Source organism: Eriocheir sinensis, chromosome 18 (assembly GCF_024679095.1).
Source record: "Eriocheir sinensis breed Jianghai 21 chromosome 18, ASM2467909v1, whole genome shotgun sequence".
Taxonomy (NCBI): domain Eukaryota; kingdom Metazoa; phylum Arthropoda; class Malacostraca; order Decapoda; family Varunidae; genus Eriocheir; species Eriocheir sinensis.
The window spans coordinates 18,442,142-18,459,641 of NC_066526.1; the positions used below are offsets into that span (position 1 = coordinate 18,442,142).

Here is a 17,500-nt window from a genome sequence, read left to right on the forward strand (position 1 = left end):
ATAAAGAAAAACTGAACGAGGGATGAAAAATAATGATAATGTGATACCAAGACATGAGAAAAGAAAAATAAAGTGAAATTAGAGAAGGATGTGAGAAAATAAATAATAGATCATAAAATATTTCTAAGAGGCAAATGTTTACGAGCGAAATAAACTTATAAGAGAGAGAGAGAGAGAGAGAGAGAGAGAGAGAGAGAGATGTGTATTTTCATTTTATAATTATTTCTTTATGGCAATGTTCCTCTCTTCGTGGTGGTAACACTGGTTAGTTAGCGGACCACCCACATCTCTCTCTCTCTCTCTCTCTCTCTCTCTCTCTCTCTCTCATTAGAATGCTTTTATCTAATGTTTTCGCATCATTTATTCATTCTTTTATATTCTTCAACCGCTTACACTCCTCCTCCTCCTCCTCCTCCTCCTCCTCCTCCTTCATATTCATCATCTTTCTTGTTCTTGTTCTTCTTCTTCTTCTCCTCCTCCTCCTTCTTTTTTCTCCTCCTCCTTTTACTCATCTTCATTCTCCTCCAGCTGCTCTTCTTTCACCATCACATCCTCCCCTCTTCAGCTCCCCCTCCCTTTCCTTCACCTCCTCTACCTCCTTCGTCCTTCGCCCCTCGCCCCGCAAACTCCGGCTGGGTGTCATCGGGCCTCACCTTCAGAATCTAGCCCCACCGAAGGGCCCACGGGTTGATCGCATACTCAGACGCATTCAAAGTAATTACATTTATTAACCAAACAAAATACCTCATAAACTACCGCCATTAGCCACCTGATGAGGCTCCTAATAGTCTGCTGTGTTTTATTCGTCTTATCAAACACGGGATGGGAAGGGTAGGGCAGGGGATCGCATGGCTGGGCAGGGCCGAGACGGAGGCAGAGAAAAAACGCCATCAAGTATCTTAAAACAGGATTGATGCAGAGTAGTTTCCCTTCGGCCAGGCGGTGGAATACATGCAGGCAGGTGGCTCGATAACTTTATTACCTGGGATTTAAGTGAGGTCGTTAAGGCGGGCCGAATTACCTGTATTACGCGTCAGAGTGTGGGGCGACGCCGTCATTGCGAGCAGGAAGGGAGGAGGAGGAGGCGGAGGAACCCAAAATTACCGATAGCACGAACTTGTAGCCTCAAAAACTCTTTTCTTTAGGGTCTTCTTTAACTCGAACAGCCGTCAGTAAGAGAATGAAAGACTTGTGGGTGAAGGAGTGAGAATCAAGGGGGGGTGATGGGAAGAGGGGAGCATGAGAGATGGGGTGCATTAAGAGAGAGAAATGGGGTGATGGAGGCGTGGTGATGACGGTGATGGTGGTGGTGATGGGGTGAGGAGCGGATGGTGGTGGTGATGGTGGTGATGGTGATGATGGTGATGATAATGACAGCGAGGGTGAAGATAATGAGAATAATGGCTTGAGGGATTAGTGACTCTCTCTCTCTCTCTCTCTCTCTCTCTCTCTCTCTCTCTCTCTCTCTCTCTCTCTCTCTCTCTCTCTCTCTCTCTCTCTCTCTCATCCCTTTGAAAACAACTTCCTACCTTTTCTCTCCCTAACACTTTCCTCTCCTTCTCTTCATCCCTCCTTTCTCTCCCTCCCTCTCTCCCTCTCCCTCTCTCTCTCTCTCTCTCTCTCTCTCTCTCCAACTGTCCAAAACTTCAGCAGGAACACGTTAAGGAAAACACCGACTACTCAACAAGAAAGGGAAAGGGGTGGAGGGAAGAGGGAGGGAAAGGAGAGGAAGGGAGGGGAGGGGAGAGAAGGGAAATGGCAGTGGTGAGAGGTGGAGGTGTCGGCGGGAGATAGGGAGAGGTGTGGGTGGTATGAGGGGAGAGGAAATGAGGGAGGAGGTGAGGAGAATGAGGGATGAGGCGCCGGGGAGTAAGGAGGGAGAGGGAGAAAAGAGAAAAGGAGGGGAGAGGGGATGAGGGATGAGATGGCGGGGTCGTGTTGGCGTGGAGAGAGAGAGAGTAGGAGTGAAGGAGGGAGGGAGAGGAAGAGGAGAGGAGAGACAGGGCAGAAAGGTGTGGGAGACGTGGCATGGGTCAGCTTGCAACGGAGAGAAAGATGAAATATATGTGGGAAAGTGGCGGTGCTGTTTGGACGGTGAGTGGAGAGGAAGGTGGAGAGAAGTGGAAATGTTGGGGACAGACAAAGGGAGGTATTCCAGCACCTACTCAACTATTATTCAACTTTTCCACATCTCGCTTTACCTCTTGATAAAAAAAATAAACAAAGAAATAAATAGTGGTAAGCATTTAGACATGAAGGTGAAATGAGGTGGAATATGTTTTCTTATATTGACAAAAATGAAAGAAAATAGAGTGGAAAATAGAAAAGGAATAAAATAAGAGAGAGCGGAATATTGAGATGGAGGAGAAATAGGATAGCAGAGGTGGAGAAGAGACAAAGAAAGAAAATATAGGTGGAGAAATGACAGTGTGTGGAGTGGGTGGAGAGAGCTCGCCAAAGGGTACAGTTGCAAAGGAGACAGATTGAAATGAAACTGAATGAGATGGAGCTGAATGAATGTCGAGTCTGCGTGCGATAGGAGGCAACAACATCGTGAAAAAGTGTGTGTGTATGTGTGTAGAGTGCGTGGGAAATAGTGGAGCGATTTTTGGATAGTGGAATGGACCAGTTTGCGTGGGATGGACATAAAGCAAACAGTGTGGAAACGGCAATATATAGACAGCGTGTGTGTGTGTGTGTGTGTGTGTGTGTGTGTGTGTGTGTGTGTGGGTGGGTGATGGTGATGGTGGAGAGAGACAGAGGGAGGGAGGGAGAGGTGGACGATACTGGGGAGAATGAGAGTGGATGGAAGTGGGCGTTGTGGCGGTGGGCGTGGCAGGGCGGGGCGGGGTTGGGTTGCGATCCGAGAACCTTCCCTCATTAGCATATTCATTATGGTAAAATTAATACAAAAAAATCCGCCCGTATAAATTAGTGTTAAAGAGCAGGAAATCTGAAGCGACACGAGAGAAGAGTGAGTGAGCTTTCTTTATGTGTGAGAGAGAGAGAGAGAGAGAGAGAGAGAGAGAGAGAGAGAATATGATACGAAAAATAACCAAAAATAATAATGGAAAAATGTGTTAAAGAGATTAAAGTTATAAATATGACGTATCAGATGACGACGAAAATGGCGATTGAGATTAAAAACAGAGGAGGAGGAGGAGGAGGAGGAGGAGGAGGAGGAGGAGGAGGAGGAAAAGGAAAGAGGACAAAAGGGCTGAACAAAAGAACCTCTCAGACTCACTTTGAACCACACGCGAAAAGACTCATTGAATCGCTCTTGTGATGCTCAGATCTCGACAACAACAACAACAACGACATCAAGGATAACTCACTCTCATTCCTTCTCCTCATAAACCATCATCACTCCTCCTCCATCTCCTCCGTTTCTTGCTCCTTCTCTGCCTCCTCTTCTTCCTTCTACTTCTGTTTCTCTTCATCCTTCCCCTTTTTACTTTTCTTTCTCTTTCTCCTTTTCTCCTTTTTTTCTTTGTCACATGTTTCTCCTTTTCCTCATTTACCATTCTTTCCTCTTCTCTTCCTTCTCATCCATTCTCCTCCTGTTTCTTCTTATCCTTCCACTTTAACTTTTCTTTCTTCTCCTCCTCTTCTTCCCTCCTCCTTCTCCTCCTTCAAGAAAATCGCCTGCAGCGCCCCACAGGTAAGACAATACAACAGCAACAGGTAACTAACGAAACAGGTGTCAGAGCGGTAATTATCATCTCCCTCACGATGATCTTTGAAGTCACCTGCGTCTCCTTTGTCTGCCACTCATTCTACAATTAATTAAATGAATATGTATACAAAAAAAAAAAAAAGAAGGAAAAAATACGCTCCAATTTAGGCAGGACAAGTTAGCAGTAAATAACCGAAGGAAAAATGTATTACTAGTCTGGTTTCGTATTATTCTATTTTATTTGTCCACTCCACTTCACTCCACCTCTCTGCCTCCACTCCTTTACTCTCACCATCTCCACCTACTCTTCCTCCTTCTTCTACTTCTTCTCATTCTCCTACTTTTGTTTCTACCCCTCTTTTGGCCACCTCTTTGGATTCTTTTTTGGAGCAACGAATAGGTTTTTTATTTATTTTATTATTGTTTCCTTTTTTTGTGCCCTTGAGCTGTCTCCTTTGTTGAAAAAAAAAAAAAAACTATTCCTTTCTTTATTCCGTACATTCTTCTCCTTCTCCTCCTCCTCCTCATTCTCCTATTCTGTTTTTCCTTCATTTCAACTTCCTTTCTTTATTCTATTCCATATTATCCCATGTTATTTATCTCGTCCACTCCACTTCACTTTCCTTCCCTCACTCCCTTACTCCACTCCCTCTCAACCACCCGCCTCCTGATCTCTCTACTCCCTCACTCCTACTCGCTCTCTACTCTTCCATAACTCCCTCAATCATTCGTATCTACATCTTCCATCTCTTAAGCCTCATTAATTTTCAGTCTCTTCTGTTCATCATTCTCCGTTGCCATGGGATTCTAAGTCGATACCATTTCTCTCTCTCTCTCTCTCTCTCTCTCTCTCTCTCTCTCTCTCTCTCTCTCTCTCTCTCTCTCTCTCTCATGCCTCCATTCCTTACCCTTTGTCTCCCTCCTTCTCCTCTTTCCTCCCATCGCTCAAGCACATCCCTCACCCTTCCCATCACCCCAACAGCCCAATAAAACACTCCCCACTCCATCTCCCATTCATCTATCTCCCTTATTCACCCCGCTCCCTTTGGTCTGTATCCACCCAAGACTCATCCTACGACTGATCATCCTCTTCCTTGCTCTATTTTAACCCCCTGATACCCCTCCCCTCCCCTTGTTACCCCCGACCGCATCCCCCCCCGTCAGAGAGGGCGACATTCCTCCTCCCCTTCTTCCATCTTCTTCTTCTTCTTCCTCCTCCTCCTCCTCCTCCTCCCTGCTCACCCCTGCCCCTGCACAAACCTGCCCAACCAACACACACACACACACACACACACACCCTCACCACCAAACGAAGGAAAAAATCAATGACAAGGAGGCGCGAGAGAGAGAGAGAGAGAGAGAGAGAGAGAGAGAGAGAGAGAGAGAGAGAGAGAGAGAGAGAGAGAGAGAGAGAGAGAGAGAGAGAGAGAGATGGGGGGTAGAGGATAGTTGAGTGGCAAAATGGACCACGGTAGAGATTTGTGTGGTTGCAGTTCGAGTCCCGCCACAGGTTAATTATCCGCAACACACCTGCCCGATGAGTGGAATTTACCTGCAATTATACCTTTACCTGTGGCCCGGGAAGGTTATTTGACACGGCGGCGCCATTACAATCACCTGCAACGATGGTTCAAGACTTACACTATTTGATCCTATACCGGGGTTGGACTAGTGGGATTGAAACCTGTTAAAGTGGGTCTGTATTTCCACGCTGGTTTTACATGATAATTGAATGTATGCTTTTATTTTCAGATTCTATAACTGTTTTCTGCCTTTCAATAACTCTGTATCTATCTTCAACTTCATTCTGTATTACTTTGTGCATTTAAACTTAACTCCATTCGTGGTTCAGTATGTTCAACTTCCGATCAGTTTATGCAAGTCCTTTCTATATGTTCCCTTAACTATATTATTGAACTCAGCTCCGCACAATGATACATGATAATATAAGAAAACTACAAGGGGCTACACGGCTTACACTTGGCAGCTCCTGTGGGTTATATATTCACCAACTTTCTTCCTCATCCATAAATATATCTAACCTCTATCTGAAGTTTTCAATCATGTTTGCATCATCTACTACATACATCTTAATTTTGGCTCTGTTTCATCATGTGTTTCTGTATAGATACCCTTCAAATAAATGTTTACACGATGTTTTACTGATTTTTACTATGTGTTACTCTCTGTTCCCCTATATGGATACCCTTCAAACAAATGTCTACACTATGTTATACTACTGTTTCGTTGTTTTTCCCAATGTATATTCTCTCCCCATACACGATGCTTTACTGTTTTTACTGTGTGTTACTCTGGCTATGTTGTACCCTCCACCGTGGTTCCATGCATTAAGCTTTCATGTCTCCGTTCCCTACTGTTGCACTCCCCTCCCTCCCTGCCTCCCGCCTTCCCTCCTGCTCTGCGTCGAGGGGAGCGGCCAGGGCGGTGTCAGGGGCTCAGTGTCGGGAGATTCTGCGCCCCACTGTAAACATAACACGTGTCCGCGTCAACAACTAATTCCACGCCCCATGTTGTGTACGCACGGACGTAAACACGCGCACACACACACACACACACACACACACACACATTCTCTCTTTATTTTTGTTTTTTTTCTTTTCTTCATATTCCGGACCCAATACAAACATGAACCCTTAATCCACGTCTCTCTCTCTCTCTCTCTCTCTCTCTCTCTCGCTTCATCCACCATCCCACACACAATGCAACCCCCCCCCCCCCACACACCCACACACAACCCCCCCTTCGTCCACCCACACACCTGCCCACCCCAAGACCCTTTTATTCAGGCAAGATGTTATTCATACGATTTTTATTCACACGCCGAAGGCGGCGCGGGAGAGGAAAAGAAGAAAAAAGAGGAAGATAGAAGAAGAAAAATCTCTCCTGTTATTATTTTTTTTCTCGTGGGCCGCGTCTCCTTGGTCGGGGCGCCTCAGCTTTGGGTCAACATATCAATCTTTTCGCAGCCAACAGAAGGACGCGGCCACAACACCAGAGGGCAGGAGCGGCGGCCAGCGACTCGGGATCCTTCACCTCCTCCTCCTCTTCTTCTGCGTCCTTCTATACGTATACTTCTGTTTCTCCTTCCTTCTTTGTCTTCTTCTTTTCTTTTTCTTCTTGTTCTTGTTCTTCTTCTTCTTGTTCTTCTTCCTCCTCCTCCATTTCTTCTTTCTTTGTTTTCTGTTTCTCCACGTCTTATTGTTTTTATTCTAGTGTTTCTTCTTGTTTTCTTTATCATATTCCGCACCCAATACAAACATGTGCTCTCTCTCTCTCTCTCTCTCTCTCTCTCTCTCTCTCTCTCTCTCTCTCTCTCTCTCTCTCTCTCTCTCTCTCTCTCTCTCTCTCTCTCTCTCTCTCTCTCTCTCTCTCCCCGTGTATTTTCCTTTCCTTTTTAATCTAATTTTCCTTCAATTCCAGACTTGATTCGCGGAATAGGACAATTTGGGCGGCATTTTCTCTTCCTCTTCAGCGGTGGATGCATTTTTCTTCCCTGTAATATTTTTTTTCACAAAGTTACACGCACCAAACGCTTTACTATTACCTCGCTCTGCTTCACCCGCAGTCCAAAGTTCGTAAGCCCCCAGCATTTGATTCCCAGCTAAGTAGTCTCACACCTAACCATCGGAGCATCAGAATCCGTACCTAAGCCGGCCGATCGCTTCTTACACGCTAAAAATGAACACTCATAATAATCTTAATCCCGCGTGCCAGCGTCCTCCACCCCGACCAGTACTTCTTCGTCACTAGACAGGCGGGCGGGCGGGCATCTCTCCTCACCTGCCTTGCCTCGACCAAAGACCATCCTACCTGTTCCTACCTCCTTCTAAAGGTATTCTCTCCTCCCTACCTCCTCCCGCTCCTGCTTAGAACCCCCTCCTACCTCCCTGCTTCCCTCTCCCATGGGCGGGGGTTGGGGGAGTGGGAGGGGCGAGGGAGCAGGTTCAAAGTTGCAATGGTACCAAGAGAAGTCAGATCAGGGGATGAAAACGCAGCTGAGAGCATAAGTTCGCTCTAGATTATACTTAGAGTGAAGTTGTGACCCTCATCAAAACCGGAATTGAATACAGGACTGGGCTGAACCGGAGCGGGAGGAAGGAGGGGGATGGAGAAGTAGGAGGAGAGGAGATAGACACGAAGGACGAGGAGGAGGAGGAGGAGGAGGAGGTGGTGGAGGATAGTAGAGGATAGGAGAGAGGGCAGGGGGGACTGGGCATTCCAATTGATGGGACTGGTTTCCCAGCGCGCTCATACTGACCCGAGACATGACCATTGTACCCTGAGAGAGAGAGAGAGAGAGAGAGAGAGAGAGAGAGAGAGAGAGAGAGAGAGAGAGAGAGAGAGAGAGAGAGAGAGAGAGAGAGAGAGAGAGAGAGAGAGAGAGAGAGAGAGAGAGAGAGAGAGAGAGAGAGAGAGAGAGAGAGAGAGAGAGAGAGAGAGAGAGAGAGAGAGAGAGAGAGAGAGAGAGAGAGAGAGAGAGAGAGAGAGAGAGAGAGAGAGAGAGAGAGAGAGAGAGAGAGAGAGAGAGAGAGAGAGAGAGAGAGAGAGAGAGAGAAGACTAGAGACCATAAGAGAGAGAGAAGAGAAGAGAAGAGAAGAGAAGAGAAGAGAAGGGGAAGGGAAGGGAAGGGAAGACAAGAGAAAAAGAAAGAAGGAAAGAAAGAAATAAACAAACAGTGGATTTTTTTTTGTGTGTGGTATCCTTCCTCCCTCCCACCCCCTTTCGTCTCTCTGAACAAACTCCTCGCTGGCAGTGACCAAGTGAGACGCAGCAGAGGTATGACTCGCCCAAACCCTCCTCGCAGGACTCTCCCTTTCTCATCCGTCTGCCTCGCCGAGACCACTAAAGCAGGTATTTGCTCCTATATTTTCAGCGGCGTCTCGATTTACACACACACACACACACACACACACACACACACACACGGCCCACCCCCCCCAAAAAAAAGAACTCGATGTATTTTTAATTTTTATTTTGGGAAGTTTAAAGTATGATTGTAGTTTCTTCGGCTCTCTCTGTGAATCTGTTTGTCTGTCTGTCTTTCTCTCACTGAAGTGTTGAGTGCACATTTAATTCGTATATATTTGAATTTGAGAACACATCGAGCTAATATGGAAAGTAAGGTTTGTGTATTACTCTTCTCTCTCTCTCTCTCTCTCTCTCTCTCTCTGCCAGACCCCACCTACACATACACTATTTTTCCTCATTTTTCTTCCATCTTTTCCCTTCTTTCAGTGTCAAGTTCCTAACCCAGCCTGACCTCCTTCCCCCTTCTTTTCCTCCCTCCCTCCTTCCCTTCTTTCTCTCTCCCTCCTTGCCCCCCTCTTTCCCTCCCTTCCTGCTCCTTCCCTTCCTCTTTCCTTCTCTCCCTCCCTACTTGCCCCCCTCTTTCCCCCACTTCCTGCTCCTTCCCTCCCTCTTTCCTTCTCTTCCTCCCTCCTTGCCCCCCTCTTTCCCTCCCTTCCCCTTTCCCTCCCTCTTTCCTTCCCTCCCGCCTCCCCCCTTTCTGTCCCTTCCTCCCTCCCTCCCTCCCTCGACGCCCAGCCACCTTCGCTTTTCGTAATGGAGAGTAATCGAGCATAAAAGTGAGTCTGACGGGGCGAAGGTTCGAGCCCCGTGGAGATATATACCCCACTCTGAGGCGGCCGTGGCGGAGACTCGCTGAAATGAAATAAAACACAATAAAACAACGATAACAATAATGACTAGGCCGTTTTTCTCTCGTTTTACTCGTGTTCCTGAGGCTGTTTCGTTTTGTTCCTGTTTTTTTTTTTGGAGACTTACCGAAATAAAAGTGATAAAACGAAATGATGATGACTCGTTTTACTTCTCGTTTGGTGTTCAAGTTGTTTCGTTTTGTTTCCGTGTTTTATTTTTTGTTTTGTTATTTTCTTTTATTTCTGTTATCTTGGCTTTTACGATCTGGCTCTTGTTTTATTTTCTGTTCTTTTTTTTGGTTTTTTTTTCTCATTCTCGCTTTTATTGCTTGGTTATCCGTCTTGGTCTCTCTCTCTCTCTCTCTCTCTCTCTCTCTCTCTCTCTCTCTCTCTCTCTCTCTCTCTCTCTCTCTGTTGTGGTGTTTCGTCGTGTTTGGCTGACCGCAGTACTGAGAGCGGTCAAAACAAGGCATATAAATTAGCCACACGGGGTCATATTCCTCTCTCTCTCTCTCTCTCTCTCTCTCTCTATCTCTCTCTCTCTCTCTCTCAGTGAAAATAATCCTCGTTGGTAAATTATTAAGATACAAGAAATAACGGTAACTCCTGCACACATATACCATTCGTAGGCCACAACAACTGACTCTCACTATCGAACTCAACAAAAAAATACCGTAGATTATTTCATTTTACAGTTTTAGCTTTACCTCTCGTGTGGAGGGCATTCGCATTGCACTCGTACACCTTATAACTCCAACTAGTACTGACGTATTCACTGGTCTAAGCATTTTGAGAGCAGCGACGATGGATTCTGGGACGAGGGAGTGAGCCATATTACAAGTTACACGCATAATTTTGGAAGACTTCGTTCACCCCGCGCGTCGATACTTATTTGAGCTCGTGTTCTTACGTATAACAGTGTCTGGCAACGCAGGTAATGTTTCCTTTGACATATTTCATTACGAATACACAGCAGTTACCAATCATATCTCCTCGCGTCGTATGGCCAAGTAACACAAATTCTCCCCACGCGAATGTAACACTGGACAGTAACCGAACCCCGTGACAAGAGAAAAATGATAGCTAAGAACCATCACAAGACTGTTACATTTAGATACTGACAGGTACAAATCACAACGTTTTGCCAGTGGGGCGTTATATATACCAGGGTTGGGACAGTCTTACGTAACTGGGGGCGCTCAATACAAGGATATATAGCGTGTGAGGCACCATTGCTCTGCCCTGCTTTGCTCTGCTTCTCCCCTGCCCTACTCTTCTCTTCTGTGTCCTGCTCTTCCCTGCTCTGCTCTCCTCTGCTCTCCCCTGCCCTGCCCTGCCCTGCTCTCTCCTGCTCTACCCTGCCTTGCCCTTCTCTCCTCTGCTCTGGTCTGATCTGATATGACCTGCCCTCCCCTGCTCTCCTCTGCTCCCTGGTTACGTAACGACCCAACAAAAGTTTTTAATTCCTTTTCGAAATGTTTGCTGGAGTGTTTACGAAAGCGACTCGATGCCACGAAGAATCTGAGGCGTCAACAAGACCAGGAGAAATCGATGACGCAAAGGGGAAAGAACAGACGAAGAGACACACACACACACACACACAAAAAAAAAGGGGGAAGAGGCGATGAAAAAATAAATAGACGATAAAGAACACAAAAAAATATCGATACAGAGATGAGGAAAAACGAATAAATAAACACGAGAAGAAAAGATGAAAAGAAAACAAAAGACGATACAAAACAAAAAATCGATCCAGCAACGAAGAAAAAACAAACAAAAACAAAACAAAACAAGAGATGAAAGAAGAGAAGAAGCGATATAAAGAATAAAAATTGGACAAAATAAAAATAAAATCACACCGACCAAAAAGGACAAAAATAGACGATGAAAAAAAAAAAAAAGAAGACAATTAAAAGAAGAAAACACGTACAGACAACACAACTAAAAATCCCTCTAACCAAAAAGAGGAAAAACAACAACAAGGGTATAAAGAAGAAAACACGAAAAAACAACAAACAAGTAACCAAAAAATCAACACTCACAATGATGACAGCGATGACGGGGCCGACGAAGGCGAAGATGAAGTAGTTGTCGGTGCGGAGCCAACAGACCTCCGTGGTGCCGTAGCTGAAGGGGTCCACCACGGCACTCACAGCCACCACCACCGCCGGGAACCCATAGGCGGCGGCGTAGTACCAGCGCGCCCTCGGTTTCTCCGCCTCGAACACCTCCACCAGCATCACGTACAACTGGAACCCTGCAGGAGGCCCCGGCGGAGGGAAGGGGAGGCGTCAGGGGGGGAGCAGCATCAAGGACCAGGGAGTCACAAAATATTTCCAGGAGGCACCGAACGTGAAATTAATCCCACCAGAGTTTGATTGCTCGGAAGACTCTCCCTCAGCGCGGCCTACACCGACTTCAAAAATAAATAAAAACTAAAAAAAAAGGCGCGGGATATGTGAAAAAAAGCCTCAGTATAGATATTTACGAGAGGGGGAGGCAGGAACATGAATTAAGTAAGAGTCGCCGCATCATGAACTCTACATTAAAAAAAAAAAAGACCCAGAGTAAAGAACGAAAGCCAGAGAGAGAGAGAGAGAGAGAGAGAGAGAGAGAGAGAGAGAGAGAGAGAGAGAGAGAGAGAGAGACCCTATAAAGTCCAGTAACGCGGCTAAATCAACGAGCATTAGCCCCACGGGAAGCCTGGCCGACAACACTAACCTTCCATAAACATCCAGACGAAGGCGGCGAGGAAGAAGAAGTGCAGGAGGCCGGCAACCACCCCGCACACCACCGGCTTGTCCGTCTGGTTGATTCCCGCCAAGAAGACAGTCTCCGCGATCAACAGGCACACGCACAGGTTCTTATGGATGGTCGTGCGATCGCTCTGCGGGGGAGGAGGAACCGTCAAAGAGCCGCAGGGAACACGATCACTAACACGTACCCGACGACGTAAAGCTCAGGGATATATGACTCGAGCCGCGGTGGGAAAGCCGGGTTTGATCTGCGTGTGTAGCGGTGTTTAGGGGGCGAGGGAGGCGAGGGCGGCGTGAGGCAGCCAGAAGGGTGTGTAATGGTGATACTGGGAGGAGGAGGAGGAGGAGGAGGAGGAGGAAAACACGTGAGAGTTATGTGACGAAGTAGAGGAGGAGAAGGGAGATGAGAGTTCTATACGGAAGTTAAATGAGGGAGAGGAAGAGGGAGGACATGAGGTCTCTATGAGGAAGTAAACAGGGAGACAAAGAGGAAGAGGAGGAGGAGGGAGATGAGAGTTGTAAGAGGAAGCAGAGACAGAGGGGAAAGGGGGATAAAGGGCCGGGGAGCGAGGGGAGAGAGAGAGAGGGAGAGGGAGAGAGGGAATGGGAGGCAGGAGGAGAGGTGTGTTTGTGCCCGACACTCCCAAACACGCAGGGAGGATGTTGGCTGGCTGAGAGAAGGGAGAAGGGAGAAGGGTCGTGTTTGTGTTCGGGAGAGGCGGATCAGAGCCCATCCCTCCCGCGGCCCTCCCATCGCTGCTCCAAATCCTACCATCAGCAGGGACAGCACAACCTTGTCCCCGCGAGAGCAGCGTGCCCCGTTCGTATCTCATGTAAACCTTAGGCACTCTCACCCAAGCCTCGCTCCGACGGTAAATAAACTCCCTGTAACACAACTGACAACACGCAGACAGCAGGCGCGTGACCCTCGCTTGCTAACACTCGCTGGTAAATCTTTTCTGGAGCAAGAGACAACAGGGCAATAATCCCAGTTACTCGAACCTCCCCAGACGCCTGAAGACACTTTACCTTGAGGCCCCTGAAGGCGTGAAAGACGATGGTGGCGAGGAGGAGACACACGATGGAGATGACGCAGCCCACGTAGGTGATGATGGAGAGGGCGAGGTGGTGCGGGTAGCTCATGGGCGTGGCGTGGATGTCCATCAGAACGGCGAAGTTGGTGAGGTGGTCGCACTGGCATATCGTGTGCGACGTGTTGTACCGAAGGACGCGGCAGCCCTCCTCAGACCACGAGCTGAAACACAACACAACGGTTAGAGTAAGGAAACAACCCCGATCCTTATTTCCTTCTGTCTCTCTCCGGCATATGACCACAGATGTTGCGCCGACTAAACGAAACTTTCCGATCTCTATTTCTTTACACAGTCACGTTAAGGTTTATAGATGGTAAGAACATGAAAGGTGAGGAAAATATAACAGCCATCCGTAGACCACGAACTAAAACACAACGCACTAAACAATACAAAAAAACAACACCATTAATCGCTTGTTGTACTTCTGATTACGTCGAAGTTTATATGTAGTAAAGAGAAAATGAAAGAAGGGAAAAAGAACCTGATATAGAGTAGAGGAAGAGGAAGAACAACAAATTCAGTCACCATACACATCTCGCATACAAAATATCAAGGGGGGGAATGGCTCAAATAATGTCCAGCAATGTATGTGTGGAAAAATGAGAAAATAACGAAAGGCAGGAGGGGCGAGGGAGCCTAAACGGGGGAACGCGAGATAAACAACACCAGTCAACACTCGCATCTCCCCGTCAACACAAACCAGCGCCGGTACTAATGGGTGTGTTGAGGCGTGTGTGTGTGTGTGTGTGTGTGTGTGTGTGTGTGTGCAGGAAGGCTTGTTTAGATGAAGAAAAGGAAAAACAGGAGAAAAACGAGTCTGTATATGGAAGGGATACACTAGAATGACGTTACGGAGGTGGAAATAAATAAAAAGTGACAGAAAGGAGTTAGACGAATATGAACATGACAAGAATATGATGAAAGTGAAAGACAGGAGTTAGAGGATTATGAACATGACAAGAATATGATGAAAATGAAAAAAAAGGAGTTAGACGAATATGAATGTGAAGAAGGCAGCTGCAAGGGTGGAAATAAAAGAAATATATATAATGAAAATGAAATAATGGAGAGAGAGAGAGAGAGAGAGAGAGAGAGAGAGAGAGAGAGAGAGAGGAGGTTAATGCGAGAGAGAGAGAGAGAGAGAGAGAGAGAGGGGGGGGGGGAGGCAAGGACGCAGCAGTCTCCGGGGAGCTTCAAGTAACAGAAAGAAGCCGTAACATTTTCTGACAAGCGAAAGTTTGGTGAAGTTGGATGATAAGTTTATAGCGAGCGTCATCCGCCATCCAGAGGAGCGTCGTGGGGGGGGGAAGGGAGGGGAGGGGAAGACTGGGAAGGGGAAGGGATGTGAAGCGAAGGGAAGGGAATGGAGGGGAGGGGAGGGAAAGGAGAGGGAAGGAAGGGAAGGGGTAAAGCTGGGGATAACACGACAAGGAAAAGGAAAATATCGAAGCGGGAAAATAACAAGAGTAAAAAGCAGTGACGTGATCCGCTGGAGTTTAGAGTGACCAGAAGCTAACATGAGTGACATTTTTGTGACATGTTGATACCAGGATGAATTTTAAAGTAGTGAGAAAGTTGTAATAATGATAATGGAAGGTGAATATGATATGGTACTGAGTTTTGAGTGACCCGAAGGAAGGATGAGTTAAGTATTTATTCTCTTGACATGATGATACGGAGATGAATTACAAGGATGTGAGAAAGTTATGATGATGGTGGAACGTAAGTATGATATGATATTGAACGAAGATGAAAAGAAGAAAACAAGTACAATTACCGAACTAAACTTTACATGACGAGAGGATTATGAGTTACAGAGAGATGATAGATACATAAACAGCTAGATAGATAAATAAGAAGATAAATAGATAAATATACTAATTACTAATACATAAACAGATAGATAGATAGATAGATAAGATGATAAATAAATAAATATACTGATCACACACTACACTTAACCGACCATAAGACTACAAAACAAGAAAGAGTAAAAGAGCTGAAGCATACAAGGAATCAGAGAAAAAAAATATATTAGCAGCCATGGTCCATAACGCTAAATATTTAATGCCATGACGAATATTCCGTCTATAGATGAACAAAAACACAAACACACACACACAAGAGCCACCACCACCACCACCATTATCATCATCATCATCATCGTCATCATTAGACTCTCTCAGCGCCTCGCCAAACCCGCCACCGAGGAACGTGATCAGTTGACTTCGTTTCCAGGAATTGAAAAGCCCGTTGAAGGCGATTACTTTGGAGAGTGAGAAGAGGAGGAGGAGGATAGAGGAGGAAGAAGAGAGGAGGAGGAGGAGGCACTAAGGTGAGTCAGGGCGAAAGGAGAGGGAGAGGAGATGCGGGGTAAAAGAATAGAGAAGAGGAGGAGGAGGAGTTGGAGGAGGGTCAGGAGGAGGGTGAGGGGAGAAGCAGATGAAAAGAGAGCACAGAGGGGAAGGGACTGGCCGTGAGTGGAGGGAAGCGAGGGAGAGGGAGAGAGAGAGAGAGAGAGAGAGAGAGAGAGAGAGAGAGAGAGAGAGAGAGAGAGAGAGAGAGAGAGAGAGAGAGAGAGAGAGAGAGAGAGAGAGAGAGAGAGAATTGTGGTTATGAATTGTTAAAAAGAGAATATTTAATTTTACTTCCGGATTAAAAACAAAAGGATGAGGTAGTAACACACACACACACACACACACACACACACACACACACACACACACACACACACACACACACACACACACTAAATAAACAAATCACCAGTGCAATTAGTCTCTCTCTCTCTCTCTCTCTCTCTCTCTCTCTCTGACACTTGGGTGATTAATTTCTGGCCGCGCCCTCAACAGTAGCTCTTCAGGACGCGCCTTTAAGGGTGACTATAGGAAGGATTAGCCGGGATTATCGACCTTGTGGCGTGGGAGGCTTAGAAGTGTCTCGGGCTGATCAAGAAGCCAACACAAGATTCTCTCTCTCTCTCTCTCTCTCTCTCTCTCTCTCTCTCTCTCTCTCTCTCTCTCTCTCTCTCTCTCTCTCGTCATACACTAATTTCCTCACTCTATTTCGTGTCTTTCATCTTTTCTTTCTTATTTCTTTCATTATTTCCTATCATTTTGCGTTTTTACATAACTCTGATCACCCTTTTTTTTTTTTATCTCTATCCCTATTCCTTTCTCTCTATCGATTTCCCTCCCTTCCTCTCCTTCCCTCCCTTTAAACCCATTCTTTCCCGATTCCTCCCTTCTTTCCTTCATTTCATCAGCCTTTATTTCCACTGTTCTTTAATCTGTCTCCCTATGCTTCGCTGCCTATCGATATCCCTCCCTTCCTCCCTCTCTTTACTTCCCTCCCTCCCTAAAAACTATTCTTTCCCTATTCCTTCTTTCTCTTATTCTATCCATCGGCGTTTACTTCCCCTATTCTTTCATCTTTATGTCTATTCTTTCTTCCCTGTCGATTTTCCTCCCTTCCTCCTTCTCTCCCTCCCTAAAAACCTATTCTTTCCCAATTCTTTCTTTACTCTTTCCTTTCCTTCGATTTCGCTTCCTTTACTTCCCTTATTCATTCATATGTCTCCCTATTCTTTATTCCCTTTCTTACGCTCTCTCCCTCACCCTTCTTCCCTCCCTTTAAACCCATTCTTTCCCGATTTCTCCCTTCTTTCCTCCCCTCCACCGCCCTTCCCTTCCTTCCCCTCCATATCTTTTCATTTCATCCTCAGTCCAATGTCTAAATCACCTTATCTCCCCGGCGCCCTCCATTCAACACGTCCCACACCGCCTCATTCTTACATTATTCACGTGTTCTTGGACAGGTGGAGATAATTAAACTTGTCGCCAGGTGCACAGGTTTGGGCCCGCACCGACGATGGGGTTCAAGCTTCCCCGAACGCCCACTAGGATTTTCAGTTCTATTGGCACGCTCGGTTTGTCATTTTCTTGTCCGCTTCTTCGTTGGATTCGTTAAGAGCTTCTTGTTAATGCGTCGCCGAAGATTGAGGTGAGCAAGGGAGAGAGAGAGAGGGAGGAGAGAGGTAAGAAAGGGAGAGGAGGAGGAAGGTAGGGAGAAGGTGAAGAGGAAAGGAGAGGAAAGAATGGATAATAAGAAGTCAGAGGATAATAGAGAGAAAGGAAGGAAGGTACGGAGGAGGTGAAGAGGAAAGGAGAGAAAAGAAGGTAGAAGTAGGAGGAGAAGAGAGACAGAGAGAGGAAGGTGAGAAGGTGAAGAGGAAAAGAGAGGAGGAAAGAACGCGTAGGAGTCATAAGAGAAGAACAAGACATAGTATATTATTA

General features: G+C 46.3%; 1 protein-coding gene across 9 annotated transcripts in view; it reads right to left on the reverse strand.

The window, feature by feature from the left end:
• LOC127000410 (adhesion G protein-coupled receptor L2-like) overlaps positions 1-17,500 on the reverse strand; it is a 107,107-nt gene that overhangs the window by 21,305 nt on the left and 68,302 nt on the right. For all 9 annotated transcript variants that reach the window (XM_050864111.1, XM_050864116.1, XM_050864112.1 and 6 more), the window contains exons 7-9: positions 13,141-13,366; positions 12,077-12,242; positions 11,398-11,612 (exon numbers count right to left, since the gene is read on the reverse strand). In XM_050864111.1, the coding sequence (XP_050720068.1) occupies positions 11,398-11,612; positions 12,077-12,242; positions 13,141-13,366 (607 nt within the window). The remainder of the gene's footprint in view (positions 1-11,397; positions 11,613-12,076; positions 12,243-13,140; positions 13,367-17,500) is intronic.